This window comes from Castanea sativa, chromosome 2 (assembly GCF_040712315.1).
Source record: "Castanea sativa cultivar Marrone di Chiusa Pesio chromosome 2, ASM4071231v1".
In the NCBI taxonomy this organism is placed as follows: Eukaryota; Viridiplantae; Streptophyta; class Magnoliopsida; order Fagales; family Fagaceae; genus Castanea; species Castanea sativa.
This window is the reverse complement of record NC_134014.1, coordinates 13245819-13259966: the sequence shown is the minus strand read 5'-3', so window position 1 is coordinate 13259966 and position 14148 is coordinate 13245819. Positions and strand designations below refer to the sequence as shown.

Below are 14148 nucleotides of genomic sequence, written 5' to 3'. Positions count from 1 at the left end.
AAGTTCTATATATATATATATATATATATATATACTTTACCTTGTCTAAAGTGCCCCTACAAAAGAGAACGAAAATCCCAATCAAGTCCCCACTATCCCATTTGATCTCACATCCGCTTTGCCTCTTCCGAATCCCAAAAAGGTCAAAACTTTCTTCGAAATCCATGACTTCTTGTTCTTCTTTTTCACAACCACTTGTAACCTTGACCTCGTCGTTTTCTTCTCGATCTTCAGCCGTTCGACGAAATTCCCAACTGAAGCTCCACTCTTCTGAAACGCAACCAAAAGCTCCGAATACAACTTCTCCATCGACGCTTTAAATTTCTCAGACACTTCCACACTCGATGATGATGATGACGACGACCCATCATTCTCATTGTTATTCCCATGGTACCCAACTCGCACAGACCCATCCATATAAGCAATACAAGCTCTCAATATCGAATCAGCTCGATCTCGAAAATGGTTTCTCACAAAAACCTCGAAATTCTTCGGTGGCCTTCGAAGCAAAAGCAACATCGTCTTACACGACAATAAAAAAACATCCTCGTTATAAGCTTTGGACCTGTTTTCCCATATAGCCCGACCAAATATGCCATGACCCGGTTCGTTAAAATACGGTTTTTCGTTTAGAACCAAAGCTTGGATCGAGACCAAGATTTGTAACACAGTGGACTCATTTGGGTTCCACATCTCGAACTTCTTACCAGGCCACGTGTTAAGCAGTGACAAACAGACTCTCCCATCAGAGTACAGATTCGGGTTAAGTTTTAACCCGCAAGAGTGGTAGTAAACACGGGGCGGTCGGGTCGGGTAATCTGGTGGGAAATAGAAGTCGAAGAAGTAGAGTCCATTGTGGTATGGTGTGCCCGCGGCGCCTACGATTACTGCTCTTAGAAGTTCTGTGCGATTCTCGTACACGCGTACGAAGATTGAATCTGGGAGATGTTTTTCTAGGATTCGCCACTCTTTCATGATCTTCTTGTGGGCCTTACTGGAAGTTTTGATGATGCAATCTGGACCGTTCTTTCTGAAGCAGTGGTCTGAGTCGTCTGAAACGACGTCGAATCGTTTGAACGACAACGCATTCAGCTTTCCTTCTATCTCGTAGTTATGTGTTGTGGCCCTGGTGGGTTTTGCTGGGAGGGCCATTGACATAAGCTCTGATACCAATTTATTAATTGTAACAATTGAAACTTTTTATGTGAAAGTTTCGAAGGAAATTTAGCAATATTTTAATAAAATCTAAATCTTTAATACATAAAAAAAAAAACCCTCTCTCCCAAAAACACATTACAATAGACACCTCAATTTCTCTAAGAACTAATGCCACCCAAAAAAGTCTCTCTCCAAAAACACATGGCAATAGAAATCTCAATTTCTCTGCCACAGCTTGTACTCTATTACTCCAATGATAGTAACCCGGCACTCTCTTATAAGAACAAAAGTGTTTTTAAATTTTTTTTTAAAAAAAAAAACTAAAAACAGAAGTCTACCACAAACCGACTTTAAAGGGGTATACTATTGTTTGGACTTAATTTGATGCGCTCATCATTCAGTTAAATAATTGGTCATGAGAATTGTAGGAAAATGTGTGAGAATTGACTTAATTTGAAGTATTCACTCTCTATAAAAAAAAACTTAAATAATAGTTACGTACACTATTTATAAAATTTAAGCTACGAACTTATTGGCTTAGTAATAAAAATGTGTAACTAACTAACAAACTCAATCCTATCTTGGGACTAATGACTAATTGAAGGGATGGAATTACAAGAAGTATTAGTATATTACAATAAATATAAGATTCCAATATCATATCCTAGTTTTGAAGACAGCTACAAAGAAGCCGACAATATTTTAGTATGTAGGTAATGAATCTCTCGGATTTGTGGTTTCTATCATTTTTCTTCCTCTGCAACTTGTAACTGTGAATGAATAATTCTTTACCTGAACAGTTGACTCATTATTTAGTTTAGTATTGGTTAATCAGTGAATTCTCTCTTTTCTTTTCCCATTTTGTTTCCAAAAATTCTTTCACTTTGTAAATTTTTCTATAATATTTGGTTTTTTGAGATTCAAAATCTAGGGCAATATAAGTGTAACAATTTTAATTGGGTCCAAATTGATGCCTGTGAGTTGCTGAAACAGTTTACTATTTTATGAATCATGAAAAATTTAAACCACGACAACAAAATTAAGGGAATTGGTCTAGTAATTTTCAAGCCTCATATAATTTATAAAATTCTTAGTTCATGTTTTCTAACCAACACTTTGAGACCACCTTCAAGGCTTCAAGGCATTACTTTGAATTTATTCTTCATACCCTATGTGTGTGAGACACAATACCACACACACCTTCAAGAGATTAATTTAGTACTTTAAGAATTATGAACACCTATATTATGAGATTAAAAAGAAAAAAGACAATAAGATACACAAATTCCATGTAATGGATGAAATAGCTTTGAGGGAAAGTGTGGACATCTGTTGTGTTATGTGTTCCACTTCCGAATCATCACACCCTTTGCCTAGCCCATGAAAATATTTAATTTTTTATGGTTACTAATCATGATAAAAATCCTAAAGATACTACTAAAGAAAAGTTATTTCATATTCTTCTACCTGTCCATTGTCAATTGAAAGGATAATTGTTTACAAATATGAAGGATTTTTTTACAGGGTCATATTAATGGGCAATTGTTCATAAATTATTTTAGAAAAATTTTGACAAAACTTTTATGTGAAATATAAAAACTGTCAAAAAAATTAATTATTTTTTGCCAACTTATTTTACTATTTAGCTTATTTTTGCTACTATTTATGGGTGCTACTACTGTTTTTGGTACTATTCATGACTCTCATTATACTATTTCAACTAACATTTACCTTTATTTACAGTACTTTTAGTTAAAAATTTTCAATGTATTAGCAGCTAAAATCTCCAAAACAGTTCTAAGGTGGAGGATATGATCAGGCATTGATTTGCTATACCAGTATATCATCAAAGTCTTCAACAACCAAATGATGAAAAGTTAAAACACAAACACAGGAAAAAAATATGGAGAGACAGAGCAGAGGCATGACAAACAAAAAGTTGAATGTTTTTAAATACTCATCACAATTTTATGGCATCACAATTTTATGGCAATTATAATTATTAGTGTCTAGTTTGCAACTGGGTTTTGTGTGCACAAAAAAGTGAAGTTGTAGGGAAATGGATTTGCTTTGGTTGTGGTGATTTTGGGTGATAATAGTGTTGCTAGTCAGAAAGTTTGTTTCCGGTTAATGTTTCTTTTCTGGTTTGGATCGATATGGGTGGATTTCGCAGTTTTTTTATTGAATCGAAGTTGTTTCAGTTGGTGGTTGAGGAAGGGGGGAACTTCTTCTCCCTTAAGATTTTTGAACGAGGGAAGTATTTCATGCACTCAATTTTTATGGGTAGGAACGCAGCACGTTGGTTAATGCAGAGCTTGGAACAAACGATGATTGGGGTTAACCCCAAACATTTCTTCACGCTCAGGGATGGAGACACAGCCTACACAGTGCAACGGGGTTCGAACCTGTTTGGGCAATTTATTCTAGTAACAGAATTAAAAGTTGGCGGGATGAGAAGATCGATCATTATTCCTGCAGGCAAGGCACAACAAGGTTGGAGGGCTTTTGGAATTGAATTACGGAGAATGTTGGAACCTTCTCATTATGCGTTGGGTTCAAAAGCTTTACCGTACAAGGCTAAGTCGGGTTCAGTGATTCACCCTTCTCGGTCCTTTGCTGAAACGGTAAAAGCGTCTGTGCAAGTAAGGAAGCATTTGCACCAGCCCCCCATTAGTGAGATAGGGAAGTTTCATGTAGTGGAGAACACAACGCAGCATCCGAGAGACGAAGTTGGGATTCAGGTGGTGGCTGTTGAAGTTCCGGCTGATAATGCTATATCGATTGCCATGGGTGGTGTGGAGGGGAGTCTCCGTGGTAGTAATGGGGATGCTAGGTCTAAGGAGAAAATCCCGGAACATAATAAATTCAGATTGAATAATTTGAATTTGAATGAGGTTGTTTCTGGTAAGGAGCGTCAAAGTAGGAGGGCTGGTCGGTTAGGGAAAGGTTTGACTGTGGAAATAAATGAATTTGGTAAGAGGCGGGTGTCTTGGCAACATTACAGGGGTGATAAGCAAGCTGTAAAGTGGGTGGCACGTAAGGATCTTTCTGCCCAGGCTGTGAATAAAGGAATGGACAATGGGCCTTCTGAAGCCCATGCAGTTAAGAGTTGTTCAGGCCCATTATTGACTAGCCCATTTGTTTTTGAGGCAGGGGCTTGCTCCAAGCAGTCAGAAAACAATTCCAGCCCAGGTATTACGGGCCCATTTTGTTAAGGATGGTAAGTTAGAGTCAAGCGCTTCAGGCCTGAGCTCATTCTCGAAGGGTGCGAGTGCTAAGGTGCTCCCAGCGAGTTCGGCGATTGACTTTCTACCACAAAGTAGGCTGACGGTGGCTCCGATGGTCACTATGGGCTCGATTTCTTCCACTTCGGCACCGAAAATTCCTGGCAGAAGTGGGTCGAGCATTCCGGTGAGCTCAAGCTGGCTTACCTAGTTCCCCGCCGTGCCGATATTGACGGCGGGAGTGGTCCATGTTGACGGTGAGGTGGTTTCAGCACCAGTAGTTACAAATTGTCCTTCGGTGGAGCTGCCGGAGACGGAGGTGTTGTCTGTAGGGGACCTGTTAGAAAAGATGGTGGAGAGGTCGTCATCTCCGGCGACGACGAAGGATGTGGATGATGAATTATTTGGTCCGGAGGTAAAGGTGACGGAGCAGGAGGCTTCTGATGGTAAGGTGGTACTTCATCCTTCTCCCACTTTTAGGGAATGGGTCAGTGATTTGGACAAATCATGGGGTAATTCCAAAGAGTGGAGGCTCCAATTGCGGGATGGTCGACAAGTAGTGATTCCGTTATCTCTATATCGATCTCCAGAAAGTGTGTCGGAGTGCTCATTCACTGATATAGAGACTGTAACAGGTAATGATTCTTTTATCAATGACGGTCAAATGGTTAGTTGGGCAGAGGACTGTGATGGGTTAGTTGATTCTTGGTCTATTGTTAAGGAGGCAGAGGAGGAGATGGGGGATTTTAATGAGAGGTCGATGAATTGGGAGTGTAGTGGCAAGCCATTAGTTGTGGTACCTCTGGCCACAGAAGTTCCTTTGGAATTGGAGTGTAGTTCTGAGCTGGGGGTTGGGTGTATGGAGTCGATTGATGGTGATAATTTATCACAATGGGTAACAAATCGGATTAAGGCTTTTAGAAAATCAGTGGGCACTTCATTGGAAGGTTTTGAGGAGCAGATTACGGGTTTGTTGCTGGCTATAGAGGCCAGGAAAAAGGATAGAAAGCTTAAGGCAGTAAATGATCAAATGAAACATGGCAGGTCAGGGCAGAAAGGTTAGCGAGAGTTGAAGATTTTATTGACATCTATGAATGTCGAGGTTGGTTCAACGAAACAGAGGAATGTAAGTAAGGAGAGGGCTGTGGTGGTTCATCAATGAATTTGAAGATTATTTCTTGGAATGTTAGAGGGCTGAATGATCGGGATAAAAGGCTTCGGGTTCGTAATTTGGTCAGGAGATGGAAGCCGAATGTTATTTGCCTTCAAGAAACTAAAATGGAGTTGATACTAGAGCTGTGATTCATAGTTTGTGGAGGGGTCAACATGTCGATTGGTCTTATCTAGACTCTTGTGGAGCTTCTGGGGGGGTGTTACTGATGTGGGATACACGGGTTGTGAATAAAGAGGAAGAGGTTGTGGGGCGATTTTCAGTTTCTTGTAGATTTACATGTGTGTCAGATCAATTTGTTTGGGCATTTTCTGGCATTTATGGTCCTAATTCTGTGAGAGAAAGAAGGTTCTTGTGGGAAGAATTATGTGGTTTGAACAGTTGGTGGAATGTCCCATGGTGTGTGGGTGGTGACTTTAATGTGGTAAGGTGTCCTTCTGAGCGTTCTGGTGTAACCTCTTTTACTGCTGCTATGCGGGAGTTTTCCTATTTTATTTCTGAGCAAGGCCTCATGGATATTCCACTTCAAGGGGGATCTTTCACTTGGTTTAATGATCGTGAAGTTGCTTCGAAGGCTAGGCTGGACAGGTTTTTGTTTTCTGCAGATTGGGATGATAAGTTTCCATCTGTCTCTCAACAACGCTTGCCTAGGTTGTTATCTGATCACTTCCCGATTGTTCTTGAGGGTGGTTCTTTTTAGAGAGGTAGGAGGCCGTTTCGATTTGAGAATATGTGGCTTAAAGAGGAGGGGTTCGTGGAGAGGGTGCGCGCTTGGTGGGAATCTTATAATGTCCGAGGAGCTCCGAGTTTTGTGTTGGCCACTAAATTGAAGCTTTTGAAAAATGATTTGAAGAAATGGAATGTGGAGGATTTTGGAAATGTTGAGGATCGGGTGAGAAAATTGTGGCAAGAGCTTAGTGATTTAGAGATGATTGAGGATAGTCGAGCTTTAGTTGTGGAGGAAAGGTTGGAGTTAGAGAGAGTTCGAGGTGAATTAGAAAAAGTTACTTTGATGGAGGAAATCTGTTGGAGGCAGAAGTCTAGAGTCCTTTGTATTAGAGAAGGAGATAGGAATACCAGATTCTTTTATCGTATAGCTAACTCTCACAGAAGAGTTAACTCCATTGATAGGCTTATGGTGGATGGAGAATTGTCTTTAGATCAGAAGGCTATAGCAGGTGGTATTTCTCATTTTTATAGGCAGCTATATGCTGAAACTGTGGCTCATAGACCTCTATTAGATGATGTGGAGTTCTCTTGTATCTCGGAGGAGGATGCACTTTGGCTAGATAGGCCATTTGATGAGGAAGAGGTGTTTAGGGTGATTAGTGATTTTAAGGGTGATAAGGCTTCTGGCCCGGATGGTTTTTCTATGGCATTCTTTTAGTCTTGCTGGTGTATTTTGAAAGCTGAAATTATGGTAGTGTTCCAAAATTTTCATACTCAAGCTGTGTTTGAGAAGAGCATTAACGCTTCTTTCCTGGTTCTTATTCCCAAAAAGGTGGATGCTGTGGAGATCAAGGATTTTCGGCCTATTAGCTTAGTTGGTGGGATTTATAAGATTATTTCTAAAGTGTTGGCCAATCGGCTTAGAAGGGTGGCACATGGGCTTATCTCAAATTCTCAGAATGCATTTGTGAAAGGTAGACATATTTTGGACTCCTTTTTGATTGCTTCAGAATGTATTGATAGTAGATTGAAGTCAGGTGTTCCAGGAGTGTTGTGTAAGTTGGATGTGGAGAAGGCATATGACCATGTGAGTTGGGGTTTCTTAATGTATATGCTTCAGCGATGTGGGTTTTCAGAAAAATGGAGAAAATGGATAATGTGTTGCATTTCTACTGTTAAATTCTCCATTCTGATCAATGGTAGTCCTTCTGACTTTTTTGGTAGTACTAGGGGGATTCGGCAAGGGGACCCCTTGTCTCCGTTGCTATTTGAAATTGTTATGGAGGGTTTGAGTCGTATGTTGGAAGTGGCTGCTACGACTGGTCAGTTTTCAGGCTTCTCTGTAGGTAATACAGCTGGTAACTCGGTGATGGTGTCTCATCTTTTGTTTGCTGATGACACTCTTATCTTTTGTGATGCTGATCCTACGCATATAGCATGTTTGAGAGCAATCCTGGCTAGATTTGAGGAGGTCTCAGGTTTAAGGATTAATTTGGGAAAATCTGAGTTGGTCCCTATAGGGGTGGTCGACAACATGGATGTTTTGGTGGGGATGTTGGGTTGTAGGCAATCCTCTCTTCCATTGAGATAATTGGGGCTACCACTAGGAGCTAAGTTTAAGGAGTTGTCAATTTGGAACCCTATTTTGGAGAAGATGGAAAGGAGGTTAGCAGGGTGGAAGATGTTGTATCTATCTAAGGGGGGTAAGGTAACTCTTATTAAAAGTACTCTCTCCTCCTTACCTACATATTTCCTTTCCCTTTTGCCTTTACCTAGGAAGGTGGCAAATCGTATGGAGAAGCTACAATGAGATTTTTTTGTGGAGTGGTATTAATGGTGACTCTAAATTACACTTGGTCAGTTGGGCTCAGGTTTGTAAACCGATGCAGGTTGGAGGGTTGGGTATTAGAAGTTTGAGGAGTTTTAATGCTGCCTTGTTAGGGAAATGGTTATGGAGGTTTGGTTTGGAGACCGATGCTCTTTGGAGGAGAGTTATAGAAGTGAAATATGGGAATGATTGGGGTGGTTGGTGCACAAAAAAGGTGACCAGTGCTTATGGCGTTAGTTTGTGGAGACATATTAGGAGTGGTTGGATGAATTTTTCTAAACTAATTCGGTATGATGTAGGGGATGGTACTCGAGTGAAGTTTTGGAAGCATGTATGGTGCGGAGATCGTACTCTCCAAGAGGCTTTTCCAGAGCTCTATTGTATTTGTAGAACAAAGAATTCTTCAGTAGCGGAGATTATGTGTTGGTCTGGTGAGAGGATTCATTGGGATGCTAAATTTCATCGTCCTCCACAAGATTGGGAACAAGAATCCTTTGAATGTTTCATGGATATGGTTTACTCTTCGACGGTAAGGGGATTGGGTCCGAATCGGTTGTGTTGGAAGCCAGCAAGGAGTAGAGGTTTTGAGGTTAGAGGTTTCTATCTTTCTTTCTACCCTCATAGCATCTTATCCTTCCCTTGGAAGTTGATTTGGAAATCGAAGGTTTCTCCAAGGGTAGCTTTCTTTTCGTGGTCTGCTTCTTTAGGTAAGATTTTAACAACAGATAATCTTCGTAAACGACGCGTGATTGTTCTTAATTGGTGCTATATGTGTAAGAATTGTGGGGAGTTAGTGGATCATCTTCTTCTTCATTGCCCCCTTGCTTGTGAGTTGTGGTCGTTGGTGTTTTGCTTGTTTGGAATTCATTGGGTTATGCCTCAGAAGGTTATTGAGTTGTTTGAGTCGTGGCAAGGTAAGTTTGGAAGACATAGAAATATAGAGTTGTGGAGAATTGTTCCTCATTGCGTGTTATGGTGTATTTGGCGCGAAAGGAATGCGAGATGTTTTGAGGGCTATGAACGTTCTATTTTAGAGATTAAGTCTTCTTTCTTACACACTCTCCTAGATTGGAGTGTGGTTTTTTGTCATATTTCTTGTTCTTCCATTCCTGTTTTACTTGATCGTTGTAATCTTGGTTTTTGATTTATGCCCCCATAGTACATTCCTAATGTACTCGGGTTGGCTATTCTTCATTTTTTAATAAAATTTTGTCGTTACCTATCCAAAAAAAAAAATTTCAGTTAAATAAGCGGATCCTAAACAAACCCTAAATATCTTAAGATATCTGTTAACTTTTCCCTATTTTATATACTCAAAAATAGTTGGATGAGGCTACTTAAATATTATACTATAATGTTTGGAAAGGCAAGTATACTACTCCCACTCTAATTAATTTACAAGTGAATGCTTATTGCAAAGTTCCTCCAAAAAAAAAAGAAAAAAGAACGCTTAATGAAAAAGACACAAATAAGTAGCTTAGAACAAATTACGGGCCATTGCTAGTTGACAATGCACAACCATTTTCTAAATAAAAAAGGAACTGAGACCAAACCATCAAATAAAATGTTCCGGGGTGTTGTACACAAGCAAAGAGAAGTTTGGGCTCTATATTAATTATTTGAGAGGTTTGGATTTTTTCTTTGTGGTGCTATCTCTTATGACATTAAAATTAAAAATTTATGAAATCATCTAATGAGTTCAAAAGCAAAACAATAATATCACAAATACTAAAAAATTTATCACATAAACTTTTTAAAATGATATGTCAACATTCATATATAAAACAAAAAAAGAAAAATTCAAAAATTTATTTATTATTTTATTTATGTGTTATTAAGTATCAAATACTTCTAATAAAAAAAAAGAATAAAGTTTAGCTACAAATTTGGTTGTAGTCTAAGGTTACAACATTACTCAATATCTTTTTATTGGAGGTAAATTTTGATAAATCCACCAGTGAATTACATCTTCTTCTTATATCCTTCATGCTTGCAAAATTTCTAAAAAATTAAAGATCAATAGTTATGTCATCAATAAATTGTTTAAATTGCAAGTTTTTGTAATTTAAAATTATGCATAAAATATAAGCTTGTAGATCATATAGTAAATAATATTTGATTGACACAAAATTTGACATGAGTATTATGAGCGTAAAGAATATGCAATTCAACGATTAGATTTTCAAAATATCTAGTAATATTTATTTTATTGAGTAAAGTTGTACCCTTAGACTACCACTAATTTTGTAACTAAACTTTGTTCTAAAAAATATATATTAACTATTTATAATTCTAATATTTCATTAACACATGAGTCGATAAAACATTTTTTAAAGAAACAAACTAACCGCTAAACTCATGTACACGCTTAATTACACTATCTCACTAAGCTCAAACGGATTAAACGAGAAAGAGTTAAACCAAGTGACATTGGACTTCAAGTAAAACACTGACATAAGATAAGACATATAGGCAGTGTTAGGGGGTGCCAAGGGCCAAGAGGGGCCATGGCCCCATAGCTTTTAAAATTTTCCATTAATTTTCTTTTACTTTTGATAATAAATTTAAAAATTATATAAAAATTTATTTACCGGCTCCTCTTGAGAAAATTTTTTGGTTTCGCCACTGAATTAAAACACATTTTTATGACACTCCAAAAAAATTAAAAAAGAGAGAAAGAAACATTGTGCCATGACTGCCATCCATATAATAAAGTTTTTTAAATCTTTATTAAAGCGTCAAATTTTGTTCCTGTCAGTAAATTATGTTGCATAATCATCATCCAAAACCTAAAGAAAAACCTTTAATGAAAGTTTTAAGTCCTATATTATATATATATATATATATATACTTTACCTTGTCTAAAGTGCCCCTACAAAGAGAATGAAAATCCCTATTAAGTCCCCACTATCCCATTTGCTCTCACTCCTGCTTTGCTTTTTCCGACTCCCAAAACCTTCTTTAATTTCCAAATCACTTTCTTCGCAATCCCAGGCTGCTTCTTCTTCTTTTTCAAAACCACTTGAGGAGCCTTTGACGGCGTCGTTTTCTTCTCGACCTTCAACCGTTCGACGAAATTCCCCACTGAAGCTCCACTTCTCTGAAACGCAATCAAAAGCTCCGAATACAACTTCTCCATCGAAGCTTTAAATCTATCAGACACTTCCACACTCGATGATGATGATGATGATGACCCATCATTATCATTGTTATTCTCATAGTACCCAACTCTCACAAACCCATCCATATAAGCAATACAAGCTCTCAGTATCGAATCAGCTCGATCTCGAAAATGGTTGCCCACAAAAACCTCGAAATTCCTCGGCGGCCTTCGAAGCAAAAACAACATTGTCTTACACGACAATAAAAAAACATCCTCGTTATAAGCTTGCGACTTCTTTTCCCATATAGCCCGACCCAACATCGCGTGACCCGGTTCGTTAAAATACGGTTTTTCATTCAGAACCAAAGCTTGGATCGAGACCAAGATTTGGAACACAGTGGACTCTTTCGGGTTCCACTTCTCGCTCTTCTTACCAGTCCACGTGTTCAGCAGTGACAAACACACTCTCCCATTAGCGTACAGATTCGGGTTGAGTCTCAGCCCGTGAGAGCGGTAGTAGACATGGGGCGGTCGGGTCGGGTAATCGGGTGGGAAAGAGAAGTCGAAGAAGTAGAGTCCATCGTGGTAAGGTGTACCCGCGGCGCCTACGATTACAGCTCTTAGAAGATCGACGCGATTCTCGTACACGCGTACGAGGATCGAATCTGGGAGATTTTTCTCGAGGATTCTCCACTCTTGAACGATCTTCTTGTGGGCCTGACTGGATGGTGCGATGATGCAATCTCGACCGTCCTTTTTGTTGTTGTTGTTGTTGTTGTGGGAGTGGAGGTAGTGGTGGTCAGAGTCGTCTGAAACGACGTCGAATTGCTTGAACGACAACGCGTTCTTCAGCTCTTCTTCTATCTCGCCGTTACAGGTTGTGGATTTTGTTTTTGTTGGTGTTGTTGACATTGTTTGAGAGTGTTTGTTTGTTGATTGATTGTGTTTGCGTTTGTGCTGTGGGGTGTGGGGGGGTTTTGTATTTTGTTTGAGAGTTTTTTATGTATATGAATATGATGATGCGTGTTGAGTGAGACAAAGTGAAAGTTATCATAAATAATGGAAAAGAAAAAGAGATCTCATGGGAATGGGAGTGTGTTACTGTTTTTATGTTATCCTTAGTTTTAACAACTAAGAGTTAGTGGGTCCACCACTCACTGATAAAAGTTTGTCTGTGATCCATGGATTGATTGTTTTGGATGGTGATTTGATGGGGATGGACTCTCACGGATTCAACCAGTGTGATGAGAGGTGATAATTTGTAATTTGCAATTAATAATTATTGGTTTTATTATTATTATTTTTTTATTTCAATCAAAAGAATTGTGATAAACTAATAAATGATGGAGAAGGTTAACGGATGCTTTAAGGTGTGGTGTGGGGCAGTTTTTTGAAAATCTTAAAATGGTTTTAATATATATACAGAGAGAGAGAGAGAGAGAGAGAGAGAGGTGTTATGCAGTGCGGTTTTTGCACATCCATTTAGAAAGCGATAAGGTTACTTCATTTTTGTTGGTTTAATTGTAAACAAGTACTTTTTTTTTTTTTTTTTTATACAAAAAAATTTTATTTTATTTTATATGAATAATTAATTTTCTTTAATAATAAATTTATATATATGTAGGTGTGTTAATTTTAATTTTTATTTTTTAGTGGTTAGACTGATATTCATGTGCATATCATGAATCTAACCGTTTTTATTTTAAAACCAATAAAGAGAATTAGGCCAATAAGTTCTTGATTTATTAGTATCTCCACCATGATAATGGTAAGAATACTATTTTATTTCATGAAACAACTCTCTCGCAGCATGAGACTCACACGTATGTGGATTCTATAATCTATAGACCATGATAGGATAGATTCATGGAAGTATGGAACTAGTACATGAAGGCATGAACCATGAGATACCTCCTCCTTATGGAGGGTGTGCCTTTACGATTTAATTTCCGACATCTTCATTTAGGCAAAGTGAAAGAGATTCATGATTCAAAGGAGCTAATTGATCCCACTTTGAGATGAACGGTGATAAAAGCATCAATACTGATAATGTCCTTTCAAGCATATCTGTAGTGAAATGATCATGACGAGTTTGTGAATTTGTAGTGACTTCTTGTCATGTATTTAATCTTACGAGTTGGTGTATCTTTTCTGTTTGATGCTTGCAATTGATGAGTCACTTCCATGAAATCTCTTAGAATTTCAGCGTTAATGCCGTATTAATCAGCGCATAGACTTTAAATTATGTTAAGCTTCATTGTTCCTTTTTCTAAACGTCCAGGCAATTAGCTAATTTTGAATATCTTATTGGTTATTGCTTTGTTTTTAATGCACTTTTGGGTGTTTTTGAGTTACAAATTTCGTATGAGGTTTGATATGAGTTTCGCATAAGCTTCTTTAGAATAATTAGGATGTTTATTAAAGTTTTCAAATTCATGTATGTAGAAATACGACAATGATTGAAAACTATATGATAGCCTCAACAATTCCTAAAATTTATCAAAATAAAATTAATGTGAAAAAACCCATTCATTGGATCCAACTTTATTTGTAATATAGAACAAATAGGTATCTATCAAGCCCAATGCCGCATTACCTTTGAGGGAAAAGAGAATATATCCTGTTTATGTTAAAAAAAAAAACAAAGAGAATAGACCCAATATTGGGGCAAACAGAAACGTGGGACCAGACCATTATCACATTTGGTAGGGTCGTTGGCTTTTTTTGATGAATAGGTAGACTGGTGATTTAATTGCCCACTACTGTTCATGTTCTCATGTGGAGTATTTTCAACATTGTGGGTACCATTGCCTGTTTCTTCCTGGAAAAATATAGTGTATATGTAATGTGAATTTCAATTTGGGGTTAAACTCGATTAACTTTAAAGAGTGATGCTAACGACATGAAAAATTTCACAATTCGAAATGATCCGTTATGGTTGGTGTAATATCACTTTCATATAGGTCTATAATTGATAACATTTATAATTGTATAT

At 37.9% G+C, this 14148-nt stretch overlaps 1 protein-coding gene across 1 annotated transcript; it reads right to left on the bottom strand.

The window, feature by feature from the left end:
* Nucleotides 1-81: 81 nt before the first annotated feature.
* LOC142624911 (uncharacterized) lies at nucleotides 82-12112 on the bottom strand. The gene is made up of 3 exons (XM_075798638.1): nucleotides 10949-12112; nucleotides 5183-5362; nucleotides 82-1163 (listed from the first exon to the last, which is right to left on the bottom strand). The coding sequence occupies exons 1-3, from the start codon at nucleotides 12063-12065 to the stop codon at nucleotides 82-84; spliced, it is 2379 nt and encodes a 792-aa protein (XP_075654753.1). The 5' UTR covers nucleotides 12066-12112.
* Between the last annotated feature and the right edge of the window lie 2036 nt (nucleotides 12113-14148).

Bases quoted from the DNA above. Each gene is read 5' to 3' on its own strand.
- LOC142624911 (XM_075798638.1), bottom strand. From the start codon at position 12,065: ATGTCAACAACACCAACAAAAACAAAATCCACAACCTGTAACGGCGAG. The intron at 5,363-10,948 runs AATAGGGATTTT...TGGCCTCTATAG, and splicing joins AAATGGGATAGTGGGGACTT to CCAGCAACAAACCCGTAATC. The intron at 1,164-5,182 runs GTACCACAACTA...AATTGGTATCAG, and splicing joins AGGAACTTCTGTGGCCAGAG to AGCTTATGTCAATGGCCCTC.